The sequence below is a fragment of the Hordeum vulgare genome, chromosome 2H (assembly GCF_904849725.1).
Source record: "Hordeum vulgare subsp. vulgare chromosome 2H, MorexV3_pseudomolecules_assembly, whole genome shotgun sequence".
Lineage (NCBI taxonomy): Eukaryota > Viridiplantae > Streptophyta > Magnoliopsida > Poales > Poaceae > Hordeum > Hordeum vulgare.
Window position 1 is genome coordinate 269,315,630 of NC_058519.1, and position 27,051 is coordinate 269,342,680.

The 27,051-nt window shown below is 47.7% G+C and overlaps 2 protein-coding genes across 2 annotated transcripts; one reads left to right on the plus strand and one right to left on the minus strand.

Moving 5' to 3' along the window:
* Positions 1-1,628: 1,628 nt before the first annotated feature.
* On the plus strand, positions 1,629-26,293 carry LOC123426056 (exocyst complex component EXO84B-like). Its single transcript, XM_045109832.1, has 7 exons — positions 1,629-1,966; positions 2,915-3,012; positions 4,754-5,789; positions 15,296-15,808; positions 16,827-17,015; positions 17,089-17,222; positions 25,832-26,293. The coding sequence occupies exons 1-7, from the start codon at positions 1,754-1,756 to the stop codon at positions 25,992-25,994; spliced, it is 2,346 nt and encodes a 781-aa protein (XP_044965767.1). The 5' UTR covers positions 1,629-1,753; the 3' UTR covers positions 25,995-26,293.
* On the minus strand, positions 10,764-14,051 carry LOC123426057. Its single transcript, XM_045109833.1, has one exon. It carries the CDS (start codon positions 13,765-13,767, stop codon positions 12,847-12,849), a length of 921 nt encoding a protein of 306 aa, XP_044965768.1. The 5' UTR covers positions 13,768-14,051; the 3' UTR covers positions 10,764-12,846.
* Positions 26,294-27,051: the final 758 nt, after the last annotated feature.

Genomic DNA, 27,051 nt, shown 5'->3' on the forward strand with positions numbered 1-27,051 from the left:
CGAGATCTTCAAAACTAAATCCCATGTCGCTACGTTTCGATAACTTTTATTTTCATCGGTACTTGCCAGATTAGTATCTCTTACTTGTCACATAGTTCTCACATTAAATCAACTTGATTATCAGGCTTATGAATGTCGATATACCCCACTAAAAAACTTGATTCATTGTACTTGTGGTAGTTCATGCATTTACTTGTTTATTGTTAGTGCTCTAATACCCACTTTTAGCTTCACATAACATTGCAATGCTTAACAAGTATAAAATTATTGTCCTAATAATTATGTATAACTTTTGTGACAACTATACATTCGTAAGATGGCAATTATGATGACATAAATGTGGCAACTAGGAACGACGAAAAAAAATCAATAAAACATGTCAACATGAGATCTTATTTTGAAGGCCTCGTCGAGACGAACCTAATGATGAAGACAGAACTCCAATCAAATTATTAATCTGTGAGATAAATCATTTCTAAAATTCAAAAAGGCATTTAATGCGATGATGTAAGCATGTAGTGAAAGATTTTTGCATGCGCATGGAGCCGCTGCATGAGAAAGCTATGGTGCGGCGCTTCTCTTTATAATTTCCCATCATTCAATATGTATAAGGGGTGATTTTTTTACCGTTGGAACGACATGTTTGGTACTACCTCCGTTCCTAAATATAAGTCTTTTAAGATATTTCATTAAGAGTCTACACACGGAACAAAATGAGTGAATCTATACTCTAAGGTATGTCTATATACATCCGTATGTAGTCCACTAACGGAACCTCTTTAAAGACTTATATTTAGGAGCGGAGGGAGTAGTCTCCCCTAATAATAAAGCACGCAGCGCTTCTCGCGTCCGTCGTCGGTCATTTTGCAGAAAAGCCCTCGCAGTTTCAGGTAATTAACCCATAGTCCAATTTTAAGTCAGAACGGACCGTTTTTTTGTCATTTTGCAGAAAAGTCTTCACAATTTTAGATAATCAACCCGCGGTCCATCTTCTAGTCAGAGCCGAACCATTTTTTGCATTTTTCATAAAAATCCCTGATGTTTTAGGTAATCAACCCGCCGTCCCTATGTAAGTCAGCCGAAATGTTTTTTGTTTTAACAAAAAAACCCTGACTTTTTAGTTAATCAATCCATATTTTATCTAAAACAAAATTATCCATATCTTTTAAACCGTAACTCCGATTTTAACATGTTATATATATAATTTGATTAAAAAAATGTGTAGAATCTAAATAGGATGTTATTTTTAGCTGTTGAATACTTCTTAAATATTATTTTTGGTGCAAACTTAATCTGTAGTGCACGGTCTTTTTTCCTCTTTTTTCAACGACCATACAAATTGCAATAAATATCCATTAAATTAAAACCAAATTGAGAGAAAAGAAAACATCCTTAACCATACATGCACATCTTTGAAAAATCTCATGGGGGGAGAAACAACATATTTCTCATCTTATTCCGAGTGATTGTACATTCAAACACGTTTTCGTTGTGTGAGCACTGATGACATTGTCGACAACACAAATATGATGCCATGTGAAAATATATTGTGTTCAAAGTGTGTGTTATTTTCTCTTCCGTTGCAACGCACGGGTTTTTTTCTAGTTATTATTAATGTGTGTAACCGACCGTCCCTCGGACCTCCCAACACCCCAAAAACGACGACAGCCAGGACGCGGCGATCTCGGAGAAGGCGTCCCTTCCCCGCCCCAAATCCGCCACCGCCCTACCGTCGGAGGCTTCTGGATCTCGGATGGCGTCGGCGAAGTCGTCCCGGTCGAGGCCGGCAGGCCACTCGGGGGTGTTCCCGGTGGGCGGCGTGGCGACGGGGGCGGGTGGTGGTGGTGGAGGTGGGGGCGGCGGCGACGGCGGCGTGCAGCTCACCGACAAGCTCAAGATCTTCAAGACCGACAACTTCGATCCCGACGCCTACGTACAGTCCAAGTGCCAGACCATGAACGAGAAGGTGAGCGAGCTCTCTCTGATCTGTCGCCAGGGTTAGGCATGCGCTCGGCCCGTTTCCGTTTGTGTTTGCCGAGTCTGGATCGCGGATTGTGGGATTCGGGTGGTGGGAGAGAGTTTGCGGCGTTGTGTTTCGAGGAGGAGCCTGTGATCGTGGTTCGTATGGAGGGACGGGAAATGCGATTTGGGGCCTCGATCGGTGTTCACATTTAGGTCAATTCATTACGGGGGTATTGGCCCTATCAACTTCTCCTTTATTGTGCCTGCATTATTGGGTCATGCTATGTAAATGGAAAATTCTGACTCGGGATGTTTGTGTGACAAGATTGTGGTTGCAATGTAATACTTACTTTAGCTGGAGGTTAAACTTGACTCCTTGGTGATAAAAAGGATGTTTTGGCTGTATCGTATATCAGACCTGAAAACTAGGCATACTCTGAACAACTGAAAAATAATTCTGTAACATGGTGTGCATGCATTGTTAGAAGGATTTGGAAATGCTTGGAGTTCAGGTTTGAACATGCTGCCATTCTGGTTAATGCATTACAATGCGTGTATTGCTTCTGTTTTTCAACCAGGATAACAAGATTCACGACCACTTCATCGGAGTATCTAAATATGTCGTATTGTATCATAATGTAGGCTGCTGGTGCAGTTTTTGTTTTCACAATAAACTGCATTCTTACCTCGGTTAAAATACTCACTTCATGTCCGTACTTGAAATGTTCTCGTTTAACAGCTGAAACTTCTGCATTTGCTTGCAAGTTTGCACAACCATTTCACGGAAATATTCTGCAAGTCCTTAATTATCTATTTCCCTTCTCTTTTGAGCATGTTACGGTTATATTCCTTAGGATTGACTTCGTTCGACATCATTGAAACTGTACCAGAGCTATGAGTACCGTGTTAAAATGCACAGCAAAAATACCTGACCAAATCAACTTTATTGCAGGAAATAAGACATTTGTGCTCCTATCTGCAAGATCTAAAGAAGGCTTCAGCTGAAGAAATGCGCAGAAGTGTTTATGCAAATTATGCTGCATTCATCAGGTTTGGTTGTAGCCCCACGAGTGCAATGTCATTTGGGGCTTTATCCATTGTCACCTTTGTGCTAGAAATGAACCCCACTAATCATGATGAGTTGATGACACATTTACAGGAGTGGTATAGTTTGTTTATTGTTGCCAATATTGTTTTCTACTCTTGTTAAATTTTGTATGACCCATCATGATAGTGGTATTTTCTAATTACTGATGCCAATATTTCCACCCACTCTGTCATGTGCTGCATTAGCACCACAGGAAGAACCTCATAAGGCATTTTGGTCCTTCAATAATCAATACAACGCCACTGCTATGTTTATATCAAACCCCCTGCATTAGTAAAAAATGCTTATGCGGAAACATTTGCCTATTTTAGTTAGTTTTACTGTCTCAAGCTGGGTTGCATTAATAAAAATTGCTTATGCGAAAGCATTTGCCTATTTTAGTTTTACCGTCTCAGATTCTTCGTTCTGAGAAATTCCATTAAACCACTTGGGATGGCTACAATATGCAAACAACATTTAGGTGAAAAGTTCCTCAGTTTTTCTCTTCTCCCGTATTTTCATAACTATCCCCACTTCTACTTGTTAGTTGAGTAGTAAGTGGATGGTTGGAAAATTGTTTGATAAGCACGTAACATACAATTACACAATCATACGTAATATAGCCAGGTAGTTCCTATTTTTTTACATATATATCCTTTGTGTTCGAAAAATAAATGCTGTAGAGTGCTGGCTATCATGTACTCCCTCTGTCCCAAAATAAGGGTGTGTTTGGTTGGAGGGATAGGCTAGGGTGGTTGTGGGTATCCCCAACCAGGTGGCTGGGGATAGCCCTTTTTTTTGTTTGGTTGGAAGGGTAGGGTTATCCCTTTTTTTGTTTGGTTGGGAGGATGGGATCCTGCCGCGTCGGCCTCCTCCCGCGCCGGCCGCCTCCCCCCGCGTCGGCCCCCACCCGCGCCGGCCGCCTCCCCCCGCGTCAGCCGCCACCCGCGCCGGCCTCCTCCCGTGCCGGCCGCCTTCCCCCCGCGCCCCCCGCGCCGGCCGCCACCCGCGCCCCCCGCGCCGGCCGCCACCGGCGCCTCCCACGCCGTCCGCCTCCTCCCGCGCCGGCCGGATCCTCCCGCGCCGGCCGCGGCGGCCGCCTGCCGCGCCGGCCGCGCCGGCCGCCTCCCGCGCCCTGCCGCGCCGGCCGCCCCAGAGTGGTTGCCACCGCCCGCCCGTTTTTGGCGGTTGGCCACATCCCTTTTTTTGGAGAGTATTCCCAGCATCTGGTTGACTCTGTCCCTCCTCGCCCCAGATCCAAACGCATGGCAACCACAGAAAAAAGTGGTTATCCCTGTCCCTGGGAGGATATCCCTCCAACCAAACACACCCTAAGTGTCAACTTTGTTCTACCTTTAGTACAAAGTTCTACTAAAGTTAAGACATTTATTTTGGGACGGAGGGAGTATTTTGTTTTGTTTCTGTCCTCATCAGAAATGTCCATTCTCTAGCAGTCAAGAGTTCCACTAGACATGTCTTTATGTAGCGGTATCCTTTCTATTATTATGAACTTAGATTTACATGAGTATAATCATTTTCTTCATGGTGCATAGTTGATGTGCAAAGCGTCTAATTTGTGGCATGTGAGATCATAAGTTGCATGCATGCCTTTGCTTTTAAATAATTACTTCCATTTATTTTTGTTTGTCCTGTTACTATATTAATTCCTCACTAATATTTGATAACTGATCTCCTGGTCATCAGAACATCGAAGGAGATATCGGACCTTGAAGGCGAACTCTTATCAATTAGAAATTTACTCAATACACAGGCAGCTTTAATCCATGGTCTATCTGAAGGAGTTCAGATAGATTCCCTGACTTCGGGCACTGAAGGTTCTACAGAAGAGGACATATCCAATGTTGAAGGCCAGGAGCCTTCAGAAATACAGAAATGGTCTGCAGATTTCCCTGACATGCTTGATGTTTTACTAGCTGAGAGAAGAGTGGATGAAGCGCTAGATGCACTAGATGAAGCGGAGCGAGTTGCTGCAGACCGGACACAAACTCTAACTACAGCTGAAATTTCGGTTTTGAGAAGTGCCGCCTGTGATAATCGTCAAAAGCTGGCAGACCAGCTTGCTGAAGCTGCTTGTCAGTCTTCTACTCGGGGCATTGAGCTCCGTGCTGCTGCTTCTGCTCTCAAAAGGCTTGGTGATGGCCCTCGAGCTCACAGTCTGTTACTCAGTGCACATAATCAAAGGCTTCAATGCAATTTGCAAACTATACATCCGTCAAGCACTTCATATGGTGGCGCATACACTGCTGCACTTGCCCAACAAGTTTTTTCAGTTGTAGCTCAGGCGCTCAGTGATTCTGTGGAAGTTTTTGGTGATGAATCATGTTATGCATCTGAGCTGGTTACATGGGCTACCCAGCAGGTCTTGTCCTTTGCACTCCTCGTAAAGAGGCATGTATTGTCTTCTTGTGCAGCCGCCGGAGGCTTGAGAGCAGCTGCAGAATGTGTTCAAATATCAATTGGCCATTGTTCCTTGCTGGAAGCTCGTGGTCTATCTGTTTCTGCTGTCCTCCTGAAGCAGTTCAAGCCCAGTCTTGAGCAAGCATTAGATGCTAACTTGAGGAGAATCGAAGAGAGTACTGCTGCACTTGCTGCAGCTGATAACTGGACACTCACTTGTCCCCCAAATGATATTCGGCCATTAGCTAGATCTTCAGTTTCTAATTTGGCACTTCAACCAAAGCTCTCAAGCAGTGCACATCGTTTCAATTCTATGGTTCAGGTAACGATTGATCCATTTTGATTGAACAAAATGAATGAATCTTTCCTTCTTGCTGTTTTCATCAAAATGGTAGTGACCTATCCATCTTGGCATGCTTGGTACTGCAAAGTATGGCATAATAATATTGTGTGTTTTTCACTACACAACAAATAGGTACAACCCCTTTTTGTGTGTGTGTGGGAGTTGCAACCTCACTTCAATTTTTTCTTGCGCAATTGAACTTCTGTTCGCACAAAGATGTACTCCCTTCGTTCCAAATTAGATGTCTCAACTTCACTACAAGGTCTTCAACCTAGTCAGTTGAGTCCCCACCAACTTAGGTGACTAGTCACGGGAGCAGAGCAGGGGTTGAAATAGAGAAGAGAAGAGCATGAGACACCATTCGAGGCTAGGGGATGAGTGGGGAAACGGGAGGGAGCACTGAGTATTGGCCAGGAGAGTTGTCGTTTTGTAGGGAAGGTGGAGATCTGAGTTGGTAGCTCGTCTTGGAGCTGGTGGCAATAGCTGTGGATTGTCTTGTCAGCAGATGAGGAGGTGCAACAGAAGGTCTCTGGAGGATCGCCATAGGCAAGTTGCCGAGCGTAGTTGGTTGACCTTGCAAGTTAGGTGATTTGTTACCAACTGAAAAACTGCTCGACTAGTCTATGAAAGAGCTGAATTATAAATGTTACATGAGACCCTGTCAAGTGCATTTTTTTTATTTTTGTTTGCTTTGAGTGAAGTGAAGTATCGCGCTTCCATAGTACATTGATACCAAAGTCGGTGTTTCATGGGTCATATATAATTAAAATTTAGTAATGTGGCCTTTGAAGTTCGAAGACATGGGAAGATTTAATTGCTTATCCTTTTTTCCTTATATTTTTTAGACTAGCTACAACACATTATACAGATGTGGTGGATGATTGCATGACCAAAACATGGAACATAAGGGAAAGAGTTTTGTACAGAACACACATGATATATTTAGTACACTTATTCTGGTAACATCACTTCCATGTAAATGTGCTCTTACTCCCAATGTTGCACAATCCATGTGCATTGCACTAATGATAAAGTGTGTTCCAAGTGTTCAGTATTATATCCCTGTTAATTAACCCACAAAAATTGATGACACGGGGCAATTGTTTAGGCCATAATAAGATTGTGATCAGTAGTGGCATCTTAATGGCCGTCTGGAACAATTGTTATATCTAAAATTGCAGGACAAGTTTAGAGTAGCATCTCACAGAGATCCTTGCTCCCCTTACATGAACCTGCACATATAACCAGATAAAAGAGCAAAACCACATGACATGATTCAGAAGCAAATGCATCAGAACAAAAAAGAAAGTTAGTAAGAACAAAGTGTCTACTCTCATGTTGCCTGCATTCTTGGTGGTTGAGGTGGATTATGTTGTAACGCCCCGGCCATAGCCACCGGTTCGGGATGAGACTGGCCCCACAAACCAACACTACTCTTTTCTGCACACTTTGTCCTCACTCGTGCACACCGGGGATCAACTTCCTGGTCGGTCACCCATCCTAGAATTGCTCCAAGCCATGCTTAACTTTGGAGTTCTTTCCGAATGGGCTCCTGAAAAAGAAGGAATTCCTTGTTGATATGAGTAGTTTATCATTCCTATTAAGCTGGGCTCTCACATACACCCCCACTCAAAGGAACTGACGTCCTTGTCGGCCGGTCAGGAACGTTCCCTCTTGGCACATGTATCTGTGTCAAGTTCGACACATGTGTCATGCCGTGTGCCACAACGGGACACACGTGCCATCCGCCACATGCCCGTGCACCTGCCTGCGGATGTCCGTGTAATTGCGAGGGTCGGCTATGATACCAATTGTAACACCTCGGCCACAGCTACCGGTTCCCGATTGTTATGTCTGGCGGGATTGAGACTGGCCCTACAGATTTCTGTGCACTTTGTCCTCACTCATGCACACCTAGGACTAACTTCCTGGCCGGTCACCTATCCTAGAATTGCTCCAAGCCAAGCACGCTGAACTTTGGAGTTCTTTTCCTATGGGCTCCTGGAAAAGAAGGCATTCCTTGTTGATATAAGTAGTCCATCATTTCTATTAAGCCAGGCTCTCACATACGTGCTCGGAAGAACCGTTGACCCTGCAAACCGGAGGCCGCACCACCCATCTGTGAGCCCGTGGCCTCGACAATAGCGGTGCATGCGTCCTCGCTGGTTCAGGAGGCACCCATGTCATCGGAGGCTCCGTTGGCGCGGTGAATGTGAGGCTGCGCACACATATCTGATTCTTAGAGATGGTGAATTCAAATTTCTAAAACCTGCCAAATTTAACTATTCAAGCATGAGGCCACAATGAAAAATGCAATGCTAGTCAACTAGAAAGATTAAATTTGGAATTTAAGTGTATAAGGCAAATAATAAGCATCATACGACAACTATCAGTGCAAGTTGGGAATGGCACGCAGACCCTCTTCTGGGAAGATCGATAGATTACAGGCGATCCATTCGCGAGATTGCACCGCTCCTGTACGCATGCATTCCTAAGCGCCGCCGCAAGCTCAGGACCATCGTCGATGGACTCCAGGCCAACCGATGGGCGCGGGACATTCATGACACGGTTGGCATCCATGAAATCGGGCAGTACTTGCAGCTCTGGCACATGATCGACCGCATGACCCTCTCTGTTGAGCCGGACTGCCTCACCTGGAAAGGGAGCCCCCACGGTGTCTACCCCGCCAAATCGGCCTACATCGCCACTTCCAGTGGCTCCATAACCCGTGCCGCATGGAAACTTACAAGGAAGAACTCGGCACCTCCGCGCGTCTGGTTTTTTCACTCGCTCGCCCACTTTAATCGATGCTGGACTGCAGACCACCTCGCCTGCTGCAGCCTGCAGCACCCCGCGCAATCCCCCCTCTGCGACCAGGCTCCCGAGACCAACACTACCTCATCCTTGCCTGCCCCTTCGCCCGACAGATCTGGTGCCAGGTGTTGCACTTGCTCAGGCTCCCCTGCGTCCCGCCCGACGCTGAGCCCTCGCTCAATGACTGGTGGCAATCGGCGCTGCAGCCCACCCCCAAGCCCATGTGCGAGGGCATCGCCTCCATGACCCTCCTCGTCCCACAAATGATTTGGAAACACCGTAACAGCTGCGTCTTCAACCAAGGACAACCTTCGGTGAATGACTTGCTTACGAAGATAAAAGATGAGGCCGCCCTTTTGGCCAGTGCCGGTGCTTTAGGGCTTGGTGCCATCACATGCCAAACATGGGATGCTCATTGATGTGCTCACGAGCATTGTAACAGCCTCCTAGGAGGAATGTAACCCAAACTCCCTCTTTTCAATGCAATGAAATGTAGGCTCTCTTGCGTTTTCTTGATTTTTATTTTATTTTATGGCAATGCTTTTCATGTAACCTTTTCATAGATAGAGTACGTATGAGTCCACAAGGGCATCCTACCACATGTCAAAATCCAGAAGCAATTAAAATAACCCTTCGTACAAATATGGCATCATTGTATTACAAACGATGTCCGAGCTAAGATTATATACATGAAAGTAAGAAAGACATGTGTTCCAGTACCATCAATCCATAACAGGAACACATGTATATGCCCACAAAGAAAAAGGAAATAGTTGATGCTCTACAAACATGAAAGCCCGAAGAAGCATGATGTCTACATAACTTAGCAAATGTAGCTCTCAGGGTGCATTGAAATCTGCTAGAAAATGTAGGTCTCCTGCATCTAGTTGATGCTAAGTATTGAGAAGTACTCCATCTGTAAAGAAATGAACGACATCACCTGGATGTGTTTTTTTTCTTCTGACTTGGTGTTAAACGGACTACTTGCACTGTCAGTTAGATCGGGAAATCACAATCAGACCTCAAATAGATAGATTACATGATTGTATGTCAAGTGACTTAGATAGACATATACAACCTGCAACTCAAATAGATAGATGTTAGATCACACAAATTTGCTTGATAAGTTTGTGTTGCCAAAAGAAAGAAAATATTGAAAAGAAACACCAACATCACCGAACTTTACCACGACACAATTGCAGATCCTCAGACACTTCTTTCCTTGTACCCAACAAGAATTTAGAATGTACCATTCTACAAATAAAAAAATCAAAAAAAATTAGGGAGTAGCTTTCAGACTAGGAAATTAGGGCAGCAGGGAAGAGGTAGCAATCTAAGAGGAAGATCTGCGTGAGGTTCTCGCCATCGATGTCATAGGGCAGGTTGCTGACATACACCTTGGCCTTCACCGGTAGCTCTTTGTAATCTCCGACCAAAGTTTTCAAGGCGTTTGGGCGGGGGGGGGGGGGGCTCAATGCCTAGGCGCTTAAAGCGCGAAGCGAGGCGACGCCTTAGTTCATTTTTGAACAAACGATGATGAATAAAATGACTAGACATAAATAGTCGAAATACCTTGAATTTTCTGGTTGTTGAGCCCACACAACATCCATTTTTTCCATCTTTCTTCCCATTTCGTTCTTCCACAATAGAAATCTGCATAAAGATGGAACATACTCCCTCCGTTCCTAAATATAAGTCTTAAGAGTTTCCACTAGGAAAATACATACGGATGTATATAGACATACATTAGAATGTAGATTCACTCATTTTACTCTGTATGTAGTCCTTTTCAAGGCGTTTTAAGGCGTTTGTGGTGGGGGGGGGGGGGGCTCAATGCCTAGGCGCTTAAAGCGCGAAGCGAGGCGACGCCTTAGTTCATTTTTGAACAAACGATGATGAATAAAATGACTAGACATAAATAGTCGAAATACCTTGAATATTCTGGTTGTTGAGCCCACACAACATCCATTTTTTCCATCTTTCTTCCCATTTCTTTCTTCCACAATAGAAATCTGCATGAAGATGGAACATACTCCTTCCGTTCCTAAATATAAGTCTTTTAAGAGTTTCCACTAGGAAAATACATACGGATATATATAGACATACATTAGAATGTAGATTCACTCATTTTACTCTGTATGTAGTCCTTTAGTGGAATCTCTAAAAAGACTTATATTTAGGAACAGAAGGAGTACATGCTTAAAACTTGACTTAAGTACTTAACAGATCACCATTGGTAAGGAAAACAGAGAGTAAATGTGAGTACAAGTGCAAAAGCAAATAAGATGACAAACATGAGTGCAAAAGCAAATAGGTCTAGCTCTCCACAACCACAAGTCCACGACACAAAATAAATTAGGCTCACAAATCACAACATAAAATAGGTTCCAAACAGGCAAACACAATGAACTCATAACAAGGCTGTCCACTCTCAATGCTCAATAGCCATCATTGAACTCATCCATGGTAGCATTTGTGTTGTCTTCACCATCTTGGTCAGCACTAGTTGGATCTTCTTCATCATCGGTCACATCAACATCATCTCGAGGAAAGTCTGAATTATCATCCTCTCCATTGGGGATACTTGAGTGTTGTTCTTGGTCAGCGTCTTCATCATCTTCATGGCGAAATGTTTGTGATGGAGCAGACCTTTTGCGCTGCCTCTCGTACTGGACATTGGCATTTGAGTGCCTCTTTTCCATGGTTGCAGCTCTAGGAAAACTGCGACCTCGCAGCGATGAACTTGCACCAACAGCCTCATCAACAAGCTCCCATGAAATGTCATTGGGACACCCTTGAGCACATTGGGCTGGAGGTATTGTCGGGTCAACCCACTCATTGCCCCAATCAAAATCCTCAATGATAAGAGGATCATAGCTTTGTCACCCATCTTCTCACACCTCTTTTTAAACCTAGCCATGTTCTTCCGGTTGTATGAAACAAAGACATTGTCATTCAATCTTTGAACTTGTAAACGGTTCCTTTTCTTTGTGTGGATCTACAAATAGCAAATAGAGTGAATAAAGAGAAAGAAGTTAACTTGCTCTTGCTGAAATAAAGAGAAAGAAGCTACTCACAAATTCAAATGTGCTCCAATTCCTCTCACAACCGGATGATGAAGCACAAAGACTAACAATACACTTTGCAAACCTTTGTAGCTCAATTGCTCGACCATCATATGAACGGCACCAATCAACTTAAATGGTAAGAAGTAAAAACCCAAATGCATTAGGAGTTTGCATAGAAAATAACTTGCTGAAATTAAATTGCTTTTCTTGCTGAAATTAACTTGAGTTGACTTACGAGGTTTTTTTTTCTGAAATGTTTTGGATTGCCATCACATTAGCAAAGGTTCCTCGCTGGTCCTCATAGAGAACAGATTGTGTATCAATCTTCTAGCAAGTTTCGACATCAAGTACCATTTTTGCAAGGACATCATTAAAGCAACTTCTTAGCTCCCCAACTAGGGCATCATCACCTCTATTGACAATAGAGAAGAACTTTCCAGGGTTAAAAAACAAAGCAGCCCCATACAATGGATGATCCATTTGAGTCTCCCAATGTTTATCAACAATGTCAATGATCTTCTTGAGCAAAGCTTGCTTGTTTTGATGCGGGAAACCCAATTTGATCCTCTCTTTTGCATAGCGCATTACTGCTGTCATTTCTAGCATGGCAGGAACCTCATCACCATCCGCTATCCTAAGAGCTTGAAGAAGAGGAGCTGAAGCTCTAAGGCAGTCCTCAACTGAATGCCACTAGCCTGCGGAAAGTATAATCTCTTGCACATTCAAACCAGCCTCTGTTTTTGCCAATTTGTTTCCAACCCATGCTTGACATGTAAACAGAGACCTCAAAGCTTGCTTGTGGGTGACCAAACTCTTGAGAGCAAGATAGGATGTGGCAAAACGAGTGGCTGCGGGTCTCACAAGATCCAGCCCACCCGTGGCCTTCCTCATTAGACTAAGAATTCTGCCATGCCTATAGATGAAAGTAGTGACTCGTCTACCCCTTGCAATAGGCTTCTTAAATGCCTTTAGCTTCCCTATATCTTCCAACATTAGGTCCAAGCAATGGCATGCACATGGACTCCAATATAGTGTAGGAATCCTCTCCATTAGAAGCTTGCCCGCTGCCTTGTAGTTAGCACCATTGCCGGTGACAACTTGGACAACATTCTCTTTACCAACATCCTCAATTCTCTTCTGTAGCAAATCTGCTATCATCCGAGCATCTTGGCATTCACTTGATGCATCCATCGACTCCAAGAAGTGCCCTCTGGGCTGTTTACAAGGAAGTTGATCAAGTGGCGTCCCCTTCTATCGGACCAGCCATCTGACATAAGTGTGCAGCCATATTGCTTCCATGCTGCCTCGTGCTTCGCCCTCAACAGTTTTGTTTCCTTGACACAATCCTTAAGCAATGTCTCCCGCAGCTCATGAGAAGGAGGCTTGTAACCTGGGCCATATTGACAAGAGGCTTCTATTGCAATCTGAAACTGCCTAGAGCTTGCAGCATTGAAAGGTATGCCACACTCATAGAAGAACAATGCCCACTGCATACTCACATAGTGTCTATCTTCCGGTGTTTTTGTGCTGGACTCCATGGTGCTTTGAGAACACCCGGAGCGTCTTTCATCAACAACATCCTCAGGTTTTTTTCCTAAGTATGGAACAATTGACTTGGCTGCAACAGCTTGACACTTTTTGCCGGTGATTTTTACAGCAAAGGCCTTCTTGTTCCTCTGGGCTGCTGACCCTGAACTTGGCCTTGTAGTGGAGCATTGAACTGCTGGTCCCATGGTTGTTGAATCTACCTCCACTACATCATCATCATCATCATCTGGCTGTCTTATGTTTCTCCTGTTATTTTGCAAATATTCTAACATCTCCCTCCTAAGTTGTGTGGTAGCATTTGGACAGCCTGTTGCATCCCCACCGGTGGCTGCAAGATGCTCTTTGTGTCTCTTGATCCCGCCTTTAGTTATCTTGCCACAAAGATTGCATACAACAATATTGATGTCCGGAGGTTTCCACCAATACCCATAATTCCATCCAGGATCATTTGACCTCCGTGGCCTGCGTGCTGGATCTTTCATTGGATCATAAACACCCTCATGAGCATCCCCAGTCCCATCTGCCATTGTGTGACTGCAAAGTGCAACAATATATTAAAGAAACATCCGCTAAGCTACTATTCTAATAAGCTAGACAGCTAGTATAAAGAAGATCCACTAACAATATACTAATGATCTATTCAGCTAACAAGGACAAGCATCAATTATTTTAACCACAGGTGGCTCCAAATTGCAGCAGCTAGTACTATATCAGAGGCACAAGCAGGCAAGCAGCACAGCAGCACAACAGTGAGGGGCGGAGAGTAAAGAGACCATGGGGGAGGAGAGGCCTGCTGGGGAGGGATGCGCCAGGGGAGGAGAGGCTTGGAAGCTTGGTCAGCGATGGGGAGGAAGCTTGGCCAGCGGACGGGAGCTGGCGGAGGAGGGGCTGGCCGCCTGAGAGGAGAGAGCTCTTCTCTTTCTCTCAGAGCGATTCCTGTCACCGGTGTGTTCCCCACTCTCTCCTCCATCTATTTCACCTCAGATTGCTTCCCCCCCCCCCCCCCCCCCCCCCAATTTCTTTCGAATCCCGCCCATCACCAGTTCCTGCCCCTGGAAGCGGGAGGCGTCCAAATTGGACCAGGGCGACGCCTCCTCCGCCTAGGGACGACCTGGACGCCTCAATGGGCGAATCCAGACACCTTGGACGATGGCCTAAGGTGGGCATGATGCCTTGACGTCTCCAGACGCTCTGACGCCTAGGGCCGACTAGGGGACGCCTTAAAAACCATGTCCCCGACCCCCTCCTCTGTCGTATCTCCTTTCCATCATGAAGCCTACCCCATTCTCATCTCCTCCGCCCAGCTCTCTGCTCGGACTCCACACATGGCCCACCATGACCGCATGGGGCTGCTTCGTCCATTCGTACTCTCGCCCAGGGCTTTGCTGGTTGAACCCACCTCGTTCTGTCTGGTGCCCGTGGAAGGGGGCCAGGGGATGGCTGAGGGAGCACGGGCGAGGAGCAGCCACACTCATGGTCATTGCTGCCAGCATCTGGGGAGGAAGTTTATGGAGGGGAGGTGGAGACCCCGTGCGCTGCTCCTCGCCCGTGGTCATTGCTGCCAACATCTGGGGAGGAAGTTTATGGAGGGGAGGTGAAGACCCCATGTGCTGCGTGGTGGGGTGTGGCGGCGACCTTGATCATGGGTCTTGTCGATCTGCATCGTGGAGCGGAGGGAGGCCGCTAGTAGGAGGGAAGGGAAGGGGATGGTGCGCGGTTGAGGCAAGGGCATGGGAGGTCAGCGGCGGCTAGGTTGCGCGAGACATGACTGGATTCTCGAGGACATTTTCTCCACCGTTTTTTTGTGGGGATGAAAGACGTACAGGTTTTTAACGGAAGGGTGAAAACCAACGGGAGAGGGTGGTGGGAGGTGAGGCAAAAATAAACTAGACGAAATAAAACCGTGGAGGCAAAGCTACCAAGTCCCCCTTTAGGAGTAGAGATACTGCTTCCATACTCGGTTCCTTCGATACCGGTGACTATCTTGTATCATTGTCCTTTCAAGTATTGGTATGACTATATGCAGTATGTATTGATAATACCTGGAAATTTCAGGACTACTTTGAGGATGTCGCACCACTCCTTAGCTTGCAGTTAGGGGGTTCGACAATGGATGGGATTGCAAAAAATTTCAGCTTATACGTCAATCTGCTCATAAGTGCATTACCTGGATCAATGGATGACGAAGCTAACATAGATGGTTTAGGCAATAAAATTGTTAGAATGGCAGTGACTGAGGAACAGCAGTTGGCTTTATTAGCCAATGCATCTTTACTTGCCGAGGAATTGCTACCTAGAGCAGCTATGAAGCTATCATCTATAAACCAGTCTACCGTGGGTGATTTGCATAGAAGAGGACCAGATAAGCAAAACCGTGTGCCTGAGCTACGAGAATGGAAAAGGAAATTACAACGCATGGTGGACAGGTTGAGAGATAGTTTCTGCAGGCAGCATGCTCTTGAACTAATATTTACAGATGAAGGTGATACCCATCTCAGTGCAGAAATGTATATTAGTATGGATAATACTGTTGAAGAGCCAGAATGGGTCCCATCTCCAATTTTCCAGGTATTTTTACAAGCCACAACTATTTATTGTCTCTTGAGAACTTAAACTCAAGTGCATATGCCATTTGTGTCATTTATGTTGATTCCTGAACCTTACCTTTGTTCTGCAAATCCTTTAGCTTTTAGGGATAACAGTGCCTCAGTCAGTCAGTGATACGTTGATATGATTTGCAACTATTTATTGTCTCTTGAGAACTTAAACTCAAGTCCATATGCCATTTGTGTCATTTATGTTGATCCCTGAACCTTACCTTTGTTTCACAAATCCTTTAGCTTTTAGGGATAACGGTACCCCAGGCAGTCAGTGATACATTGAAATGATTGTTATCTCATTATTTGTGCAGTTGGTCATGTTAGTTCTTTATATGTATTTTTGGTTTATCATTCTATCATGAATTGGTGATTATATAACTGGTGGACAGTTATAACTAAAATTAACTGACTACATGGAATGGATGATCCAGGAGTAAATGGAACATATAGACAAATTTGAAAAAAAGGTACCTTTATTGTGATATCCCAAGCATATTGTTATAAATCGTGCCAATATGTTAGCTTTCATCATCTTAGACCCTGTTCGGTATCCTGCCGCTCCCCAACTCTGCTCCCGGAGCTGGTGGAGCTGCAGTTGAAAAAGAATGAGAAATTTGGTGGAAAGGATATATCTAATTGGATGAGTGGGGAGAAAGGAAGGGGTATCCACTTACTAGTGGCAGTGGTGGGTAATTTCCTGCCAACTCCAGCTTTTATATTTTTTTGGAGCACCTCCTAAAGAGCTTCACAAAAAACATGAAGTTGTACCCCAGATTCTAGTTTTTTTGCGGAGCGGCAAGTAGTGGAACTACCCTGTTTGGCTTGCGTCAGCTCCGCAGTCCCAAACAGGCCCTTAGTCTTTTGTATTCAATGTACTCTCATACAGTTTAGAATGCAGCAACTTGTCAAACATAATTATCTTTCTTCGCATGGAGCCAGCTTGTTCCAAAACAATATGGTCCAATCTTATGTGCTGTTCATTGCAGGAACTGTATGCAAAGCTAAATAGGATGGCAGGTGTTGCTGCAGATATGTTTGTTGGTAGAGAAAGATTTGCTACTTTGCTAATGATGCGACTCACTGAGGCAGTTATCCTTTGGCTCTCGGAGGACCAGGCTTTCTGGGAAGAGATCGAGCAGGGACCAAAGCCTTTGGGCCCCCTTGGTCTTCAGCAGGTAAATTCATTACCCAGTTTTCTTCTTTTTAGTTGCAACTCTTGTTTCACTATTTTTTTATCGTTGTTTGCAGTTCTACCTGGATATGCAATTTGTCATCATCTTCGGACAAGGTCGATTTTTGTCTAGACATGTACATCAAGTCATATTGGATATCATTGATAGAGCAATGGGTGCCTTTTCTGCCACTGGAATGAATCCTGATAGGTACTATGCTTGACTTCTATTTGTACTTCTATTGGTTCAGAATTGAGTATTCTGGATCTGCTAACTTCAGCCAAAAAGCACAATTATTAACTGCAGTTGCTTAGGATCGTTGTTGATGCACGCAGATATGTTATTCAAATGCTAACTGAAGAGAAATATTTAAGCTATGTCATGTCTACTTAGTTTGCTTGGACAACCAAGCCATTTTTCCTAGCAAAGCTGCCGGCTGCTAAGATTCTCTAAACAGTAATACATCTGGCATAAAGTTAGTTACACTATAGAATCTCTTGTGCCACCACCACTGCTACCTCCTACACGAATTATCTAGAAACATTCAAAGAATATGATAGCTCCATGTTTGGTTGAGGGATATGTTATGGCGGCAATGTCCTTTGGAACCACGGGGATGTAGTTCCGGTGAACCTAGCTGTTTGATTCATTCCTTCTCCCATGGGGACGTGTGGAAAGACTCGTATACAAGGTACACATGCGGGCTGTTTTTTTGGGGCCTGCATGTAATCAAGGAGCTGCAGTGCATCCTGGCATGTTTTATATGTTTGTATCCTAATTGACCCGAGATCCCCATGGCAACAATACTTTATCCTACGGGTGCATACGGTGGAGAAGCAGCTCCATGGAGCTAAACATCAACGCTTAGTAAGTTATGTCTGGACAGTAATCTATGTGTTTAGAGGGTTGGCAAGGGTATAATTTGGAGGATCGTTTTATGAAAATAGCTGTTTGATGTATTTCCTATTTACTACTATATCTGTTTCTTAATGTAAGACGTTTTGGCAGTTTAAATTGAACGTCTTATATTTAGGAACAGAGGGTGTAATATCTAGCATGAATGTAAAATGTACCCATGATAGGAACCAAGTCCCTACCAGGCCTAGGTCGCTGGTTGTAGGGGTGGAAGAGTGGATGGCGAGGTGTTGAGCGCGGCCGACGGCGCAAACCAAGTCCCTACCAGGCCTAGGTCGCTGGTTCTAGGGGTGGAAGAGTGGATGGCGAGGCGTTGAGCGCGGCCGACGGCGGCAGGGCGCCGTGATCGCGCGAGAGGGAGAGGGAGTTGGGGCGGCTAGGGTTTAGGGCACCGGCTCCTGCTAGGAGCCGATCAAATAGATTGATTCTGCTTAACCTCAAACGGTGTCCTTTACATGAGTATATATAATCTCTAGGCTAGCAAATATAAGATAACTAGGCCAACTTGATTTAACTGGGCCTTCTCTGGTTATAATGTAAACCGGTCATAACATCTCTCCCCGCCTGCTCAAACAACTCGCCCTTGAGTTGGAAGTTTGGAAAATGCTTGCGGAACTCCTCAAGGGTCTCCCAAGTAGCGTCCTCCTCTGGAAGGCCATGCCATTGGATCAAGAGTCGCCACGCACCACGGCTCTGCTGGACCTTCAACACCTTAGCTGGATCAGGAAGTGGGCGGCCGTCGGAGGTCGGAGGAAGATCTGGTCCAGCTGCCGGCGGCTCCCCATGGAACGGCTTCAACAAGCCCACATGAAAGAATCATGGATGAGGGCACCAGGTGGCAGCTGAAGGCGGTAGGCGACACTGCCGATGCGTTCCAACACCTGAAAGGGTCCAGCATAGCGAGGGCCAAGCTTGTGCTTGGCGCGAGGGTCAAGTGACTGCATAGTACGGTGGAGAAGCCGCAACCACACCCAATCACCCACCGCAAACTCGGCCTCGCTGTGGCGAGCGTCATAGTATTTCTTGGACAGCTATTGGGCCTGCAGAAGACGCTGCCGCACCTCGACAAGGATGACATCGCGGTCGGGAAGAAGGTCTCCCGTCGCCTTAGTCCGGGCCGTCCCTTGTTGGAGCGGCATGATGGGTGGAGGAGACCGGCCATAGACCACCTCAAAGGGGGTGGCATGCATGGCGGAGTGATATGAGGTGTTGTAGCAGTACTCCGCCCACGAAAGCCAGTCCACCCAATCTCGTGGCCGATCACCTGTAATGCAGCGTAAGTACATAACAATCACCTTGTTGACGACCTCTGATTGGCCGTCGGTCTGGGGATGAAAAGCCATGCTCAAGTGCAACTTGACGCCTGCCAGCCGGAAAAGATCTCGCCAAACATGGCCGGTGAACACCGGGTCACGGTCGCAGACGATCGAAGAGGGAAACCCGTGGAGGCGGACGATGCCGTCGAAGAAGGCCCACGCGACGGAGGTGACGGTGTAGGGATGGCCGAGCGCGATGAAATGCGCATACTTGGAGAAACGGTCCACCACCGTGAGGATGACGGACTTGCCGCCCACCTTGGGAAGGCCCTCGATAAAATCCATGGAGATGTCGACCCACACCTGGGAGGGCACCTCAAGGGGCTGTGGCAGGCCGGCCGGCTGCAATGTCTCTGTCTTGTTGCGCTGGCACGTTACGCAAGACTGCACCCAGTCTCGCACCAACACACGGTTCCATGGAAGATAGAAATCGGCGCGGAGGCGATGGACCGTTTTCTGCATCCCCTCGTGGCCGGCTGAGTGAGCCAACATAATAGCCTGGTGACGGAGATCGTCGTGATCGGGCACAAAGAGGTGCCGACCGTGGAGGAGTAACCCATCATCCAGTCGCCATGGCGCCGACAAATTGCCCTCCGCGAGCCGTTGCCGAAGAAGCTGAGCATTCGCGACCGTCGCAGTTGCTCAGCGAATGTCGTCGATGAAGACGAACGAGGGCCTGGAGCGGATGCAAAGGGCAGTGCCCTCGGTGTATGTGGCGCCCTCGTCGTGGTCGGCGTCGCGGCGGGATAAGGCGTCCAGGCCAGTACTCAATCGTGAAGTCGTAACCGAAGAGCTTGCTGATCCACTGGTGCCGCGGAATGGTGGAGAGACGCCGATCCAACAAAAATTGAAGGCTGTAGTAGTGGTCAGTGCGAATCAGGAAGTGCCGTCCCCAGAGATACGGGCGCCAGTGTCGCACAACCTGTACCAAACCATTGACCTCCGGCTCGTAGGCCGCGAGCTTGTGGTGACGTGCGTCGAATGGTCGGCTGAAGAAGGCGAGTGGTCCGGTGCCCTGGTGGAGCACAGCGCCGAAGCCCATGCCCGAAGCATCGCAGTCAACCATGAACTGCTGCTCAAAATCCGGCATCTGGAGGACCGGTCTTGTGGTAAGAGCCTCCTTAAGCGACTGGGAAGCGGTAGCTCATCATCCCAGTAGAAGGCGTCGCAGCGCAACAGCCGGGTGAGCGGCGCGGTGAGAAGGCCGAACTCCCGGATAAACTTCCGGCAGTAGCCGGCCATGCCCAAGAACCCGCGGAGGGCTCGTGGCGAGTGTGGTGTCGGCCAAGACGCTACCGCCGTAATCTTGTCAGCATCCATGGCAACTCCCTCCGCTGAAATGACGTGGCCAAGATAGGCGACGGATGTCGTGCCAAGCGAGCACTTCGGGCGCTTGAGGTGTAGTTGATGCGCCCGAAGCTCGTTGAAGATGATGGCGACGTGCTGCAAGTGCTCCGCCCAAGAGGAGCTGTAGATGAGAATATCGTCGAAGAAAACGAGCACAAACCGCCGTAAGTAAGGCCAGAGGACGTCGTTCATCAAGGCCTGGAATGTCGCCGGTGCATTGGAGAGGCCGAAAGGCATCACCAAAAACTCGAAGTGGCCGTGATGGGTACGAAAGGCCGTCTTCGCGATGTCCTCCGGGTGCATCCGAACCTGGTGATAGCCAGAACGCAACTTGAGCTTAGTGAAGAAGCGTGCCGTGTCAAGCTCGTCCAGGAGCTCCTCCATGTCTGGTATAGGAAATTTGTCTGTCGACGTCTTGGCGTTGAGAGCACGGTAGTCGATACAGAAATGCCATGAGCTGTCGGGCTTGCGAACGAGGAGCACCGGTGCCGAGAACGGCGAAGTAGAAATCCGGATGATGCCCAAGGCGAGCATGAGTGCGCACTCTCGTTCCAGCTCGTCCTTCTGTAGCTGTGGATAGCGGTATGGCCGTACGACGACGGGTGTTGTACTCGGGAGGAGGTGAATGCGATGGTTGAAAATGTCGCTGTGCTGCTGCAGGAGATGAGCCAACAGGGGCGGCTCTTGGTCGGCGACGGCGGCCGACAACTGTGGCTGGGGAGCTGCTGGGGCAGCGCCAGCCTCGCCCATCCACTGCACTTCGCGGCCCTGATGCCAGAAAGTCATGGTCAGGGCCGAAGTCCCAAAGGATGGGACCTAGGGTCCGCAAGAAGTCGACGCCGAGGATGAAGTCGAAGCAGCCCAAGTAGATGCCCACACATGTGATGGCGAAGTGCTCGTTGCCGATGACGATGTGAACTTGCCGCGCAATCCCGTGGTGGTAGTGAAGGCGGTCACCGTTAGCTACGGTAACCCTGAGTTGCTCTCCGCCCGTCGGCTGGAGTGCCAGACGTCGCATGGTAGACAGGAAGTTGTGTCTAGAGCCCCTGTCCAGGAGAGCTAGGAGGCGCTCCCCATTGACCGTCACTGGTAGCAGCATAGTTTTCTCCGCTCGTATCCTTGCGAGGACATGGAGGAAGACCACGAGGGCGGTGGCTGAAGCAGGGTCGGCCTCCTCGGCAAGCTCGGGGGTAGCTGTGTCTTCCTCGACGTAGTCATCCGCCTCCAGGTAGAAGAGGCGCGGGCAGATGTGGCCCGACACGTAGGGCTCGTCGCAGTTGAAGCATAAACCTTGACGGCGACGCTCTAGTTGCTTGGTCGGGGTGAGCCGACGGAACGGTCGAGTCGCGGCCGTGGCGGGGGATCCTGCCGCCGCTTGGGCCGGTCGGCTGGGCGGGGACACGGCCGCCCGAGGGGGTGGGCGAGGGGCCCGGGCTGGGAACGCCTGCTGCATGGCCACCGCACGACACTCGAACTGCATGGCCACCGCACGACACTCGAACGCACGGGCATAGTACATGGCCGTCTGGAGGTCCCGCGGTCCTCGCATCTCGACGTCCTCGCGGATGTGTTCGGGGAGGCCGCCGACAAAGAGCTCGGCCCGTTGGAGAGCCGAGACGCCAGGGGCATGGCAGGCCAACGCCTGGAAGCGCTCGGCAAAATCCTGCACGGAGGAGAGGAACGGAAGGCGTTGAGTTCCGCTAGCCGGCTTCCGCGGACGGGTGGCCTGAACCGAAGGAGGCACAGGTCGCGGAAGCGTTCCCATGGTGGCATCCCGCCCTCGTCCTGTTCGAGGGCGTAGTACCGCATCTGTGCGATCCAGGTGCGGTCGGATTCAAGCGTGCGTTGCCCTTGAAGTACTGGTCGCACTGGTTGAGCCAATTCAGGGGTCACCTGATCCGTCGTAGGTGGCGAACTCCAGCTTGGAGAAGCGCGGAGGGGGATGGCCGTTGCCCATGGCCATCAGCGTCTCATCGGTCTCATCGACGCGAAGCAACGGAGATGACGGGGCCGGGAAGGCGGGCTGCAGTGTACCGCCGTGGAACAAGGGCCTATCATGTAGACCGGCTCGGCGAGCCAAGCGGGCAGCGGTGACGGCGATGAGGGGAATCGCACCTCCTGGATGGGCGCTCCCGGAGTCGGCGGTGGCTCGCTCGGCGTCGAGGTCGTCCCCTGGTGCGGCGCAGCCGAGAGGGTCGGAGGTGGCGCCATGTTGGGGAAGAAGGCAGTGGCTGGCTCCATAGGACCCCGCGAGGAGCGAGCGGATGCCCGCAACTGCGTGCCCTAGCTCTAGCAGCGCGGCTGTCATCTCCGCCGGGGTGAGAACGAGGCCGGCCGAGATCGGCGGAGGCCAGGTGAGCGCGGGAGGCCGCCCGGTCAAGGCCGGCACGGCAGCCGAGGTGGCAAGCGGTGTGGTGGTGGTGGGCGGCGGAAGGCTGGGAGTGGGCGTCGGTGCAAACATGGTCGAGCCTGAGCTAGCCGATACCAAGTTGATAGGAACCAAGTCCCTACCAGGCCTAGGTCGCAGGTTGTAGGGGTCGAAGAGTGGATGGCGAGGCGTTGACCGCGGGCGGCGGGGCGCCGTGATCCGTGAGAGGGAGGAGTTGGGGCGGCTAGGGTTTAGGGCGCCGTCTCCTGCTAGGAGCCGATCAAATAGATTGATTCTGCTTAACCTCAAACGGTGTCCTTTACATGGGTATATATAATCTCTCTAGGCTAGCAAATATAATAAATTGGGCTAAGCCCCTAATACTATAAGATAACTGGGCCAGCTTGATTTAACTGGGCCTTCTTCGGTTATAATGTAAACCGGTCATAACAAGGCCTTCTCCGGTTATAATGTAAACCGGTCATAACAAGGCCTTCTCTGGTTATAATGTAAACCGTTCATAACAAGCCATTTGTCGATTATAATCTTAGCTATGTACCTGAATAGCTAGAAAGATGTTCCCTGGATTCTCAGATTGCAGTAATACTCGGAAAATACCTTTTGCTCCAATTCGTCATGGTGACCAGCCTGTTGTTTGGATCGCAGTTAATCAGTCCGCTCCAGGATGGTTCACTAACTCCCTGTATTGAGAAAATTTCCCTTCTTCCAATCTTTTTTTTTTCATTTAGTTCTGTTCAAAAAGAGATACCTCAAAATACTTCAATTGGTACACGCAAGAAATAGGCCAATGGTCAACTTTTTGTTCAATTAATCATGGAGTAAAAAAAGCACCCCCGTAGGGGAATTTGATGTATATACCATAACTTCCAAAATATTACTCATTCAAGGAGGCCCTTTGTTAATTTACAATAGTCTTATTCTTTTTTCTCCGAAGAACTAGGAGCCCCTTGGGAGGCGATTAGGTTTTTGAGGAGAGCAGGCGGCACATGTACGGTCTTTGTCGGCGGGGTGCTTTGGGCCGGGTTAGATGGCTTCATCAGGTTCTGGCAAGGCGACCAGAGGTATTGCCTCGCCACGGACGACAAGGGCGCAGATGGAAGGGGCGATGGGCAAGCTCAATTTGACGTAGGAGGAAGCAACACCACTGGTCATCAATGATATCGATGAAGGGCGCTAGAAAAGTGGGTGTTGGCCGGCAAGAAGCTGAACAGGAACATCCTCCACATCCAGACGATTGCGAGTGCCCTGCGACTGGCTTGTGGGAATCCCAAAGGACTGATCTTCAGATCGGTCGGTGAGAACATGTTCATGGCGGATTTTGGCAGTAAGCGAGATGGTGATTGTGTATCCGAAGGATCTCCATGGCATGTGAGTAAACATGCTGTTATCTTGATGGAATTTGCTGAATGGATGCAGCCATCTGAGCTGAGATTTGACAAGTTGCAGCTATGGGCAAGAGTTCTGAACCCGCCCTTTAATCTGAGGAATGATGCATGGGGCAAGGAAATGGCAAAACAGATTGAAAAACATGCATCGTCCGTTCAGTTTGATCTGTTAGGAGGATACTTGAGGGCTCGGGTAACCATTGATGTGAACAGGCCACTCAGAAGATGGATCCTGATTGATTCGGCGGCTGGATCCTGATTGATTCTGCGGCTCGGAACAATCAGGATTGGGATGATATTCAGTATGAACATACGTCCAATTTCTGTTCTTGCAGCAGGTTGGGCCATGCAGATATGTTTTGTGCGACGCCGGGGACGAGGGATGAGAACAGGGATTTGCCTTTTAAAACCAATCTCCGTGCACCGGATGATAGAAAGGGTGCTTCCTCTGGTGATAGTTCGTCTACACATCAGCAAAACTCGCAATCCAGTAAGAAAGATGTGCCAGCAACAAGTACCACCAAAGAAGCAAATCCGGAGGTTACCTCCCCGCTGAAGAGAAGCAATACAAATAAGCGAAAGGGAGGGCTGCAGCAGCAGGTGTACCGCAAGGTTGAGATGCCCATAGGAGCGTACAGCTCTAGAGAAAGGGACGGCTACGGGAACCTCACAGACAGATGATCAGATGTGGATTACCCTATGGACTCAGAAGGAGCGTACAGCTCTAGAGAAAGGGACGTCTACGGGAACCTCACAGACAGATGATCAGATGTGGATTACCCTATGGAAGCTCAAAGTGATGCCAAAGGCGCGAGTTTTTTGGTGGGAGTGGTTCATGGAATCCTGCCTGATGAAGCTACCCTGAAGCAGAGACATATCAAGCCATTGAGCATATGTAATGTATGCTTGGCTAAGGAGGAGGTCCTGATGCATGCATTGATTCACTGCTTGCATGCAAGGCGGTTCTGGGGTGAAGCACAATTCTGTTGGGGTGACTGATCCAATGATCGCCGAGGCCTTATCACTGAGAGATGGAGCCATTTTTACAAATTTGAGAGGATACTCAAATGTGATAATGGAAACAGACTGCCTGGAGGTGGTGAACCTTTGAACACTCGTCACAACTCGCATTCTGTTGTGGCACCGATACTATTAGAGATTGGAGAGCTAGCATTGCCGTTTAATTCTTTAGTTATTCAACATGTAAGCAGGACAGCTAACCTCCCGGCCCATCTTAGCGCTAAGGGTGCTTGCTCACTGATGGTCACAAAGTACTGGCTGGACTGTGAACCTCCTTTCCTGTTGGCCAGCCTTCCGGCTGATTGTCCCAGGAATTCTTTTGTTTGAATAAAGCTCTCTAAATTCCCTGCAAAAAAAAGGAGGCCTTTGTTTTTTATTCTAGGAAGTTGCTTGTTGCTTTTTTCCATGGACTTCTAAATTGAAATAAGTATGCTTGCTTTTGTGCAGTGTCCTTCCTGGTGACGATTGGTTCATGGATGTCGCTCAAGAGGTTGTCGGTATGATCAGTGGAAGGGGTAGAGCTGTCAATGTCGACAGGGAGATTAACAGCCCGACTGCCTCTGTTTCAGCACACTCTATGTCATCGTTCAGATCCCATGGCAGTTCTTAGTTTGCAGGCTAGTCTTTTTCTAGGCATTTCATTGTATAATAAGCAATATAGTACATTCTCTCCTTTCATATTCCTCCGATCTTATTTTGTTGGCTTTCTATTTTCTTTGTTCTGCATCTGCTGGGCTAGCATAGATACTCCCTCTGTCCCATAATGTAATTCTTTTTATACTACACTACTGTCAAAAAATATCTTACATTATTGGACAGTGTAAAAAAAATGTCTTACATTATGGGACGTAGGGAGTAATTGTTTGACCTATGGAACAAAATCCGTGGCAATTGTTTCACGGTGCTGAATCCTGTGAGCGTTGTGTCTTGTGGCATTGAGTTTTTTACTAGCAAAAGGGTCTGCAACGGAGAAAGAAAATTGTAATCTTCAATGGTAATGACCATATTGTGTTCAAATCTCATCGCATGATTTTGAAATTTTAGGCGTAAATGAAAGAAAATGCTTCTTCTTTTTATTCACAAGAAAATACCAGGTTGTCAAAAAGCTTAATAATTCAAGGAATAATTCTGAATTTTAAGAAAACTTTTTTTTACAAAACATACTATAATATGGGGAACGCTATGCTGGATGATTTCTAAAAATTATCTATCATCTAGCCAGCCGTCGGATGGTCGAGCTAACAACCGTTTGATCTAACATCAGCATCCCGCCGCAATGATCAGTCGTTATTTCCCGCAACAAGCAGAAACTAGACAAACTAGACACTCTTTCTTAGTCCCTACAGAGCTAGACATTCTTTCTTAGTCCCTACAGAGCTAGACATTCTTTCTTAGTCCCTACAGGGCTGCGCGGAGCCGTCGCCAGCCCGCCGCCAATGTGCATGAGCTAAACTACCGTCTTTGAGCAGATGGCATCGAGAAGTCCGGGTTAATTTCTGAAATATCATCTCCGTTGCGGAAATAATGGTCATGTTATAGAAACAATTCCTGAAACAACAGCCGCGTGGCAGAAATAACGATCATGTTGCAGAAATAACTCCTGAAACAAAACAGTCAATGGATCACCGTCAGATTTCGCAATCTAGCGGTCGCCTGTGGTCCTTCAT

Coding starts and splice junctions, on each gene's coding strand:
- LOC123426056 (XM_045109832.1), top strand. CDS start 1,754: ATGGCGTCGGCGAAGTCGTCCCGGTCGAGGCCGGCAGGCCACTCGGGG. Junction 3,013..4,753: donor AATTATGCTGCATTCATCAG/GTTTGGTTGTAG, acceptor CCTGGTCATCAG/AACATCGAAGGAGATATCGG. Junction 5,790..15,295: donor GTTTCAATTCTATGGTTCAG/GTAACGATTGAT, acceptor TGGAAATTTCAG/GACTACTTTGAGGATGTCGC.
- LOC123426057 (XM_045109833.1), bottom strand. CDS start 13,767: ATGGCAGATGGGACTGGGGATGCTCATGAGGGTGTTTATGATCCAATG.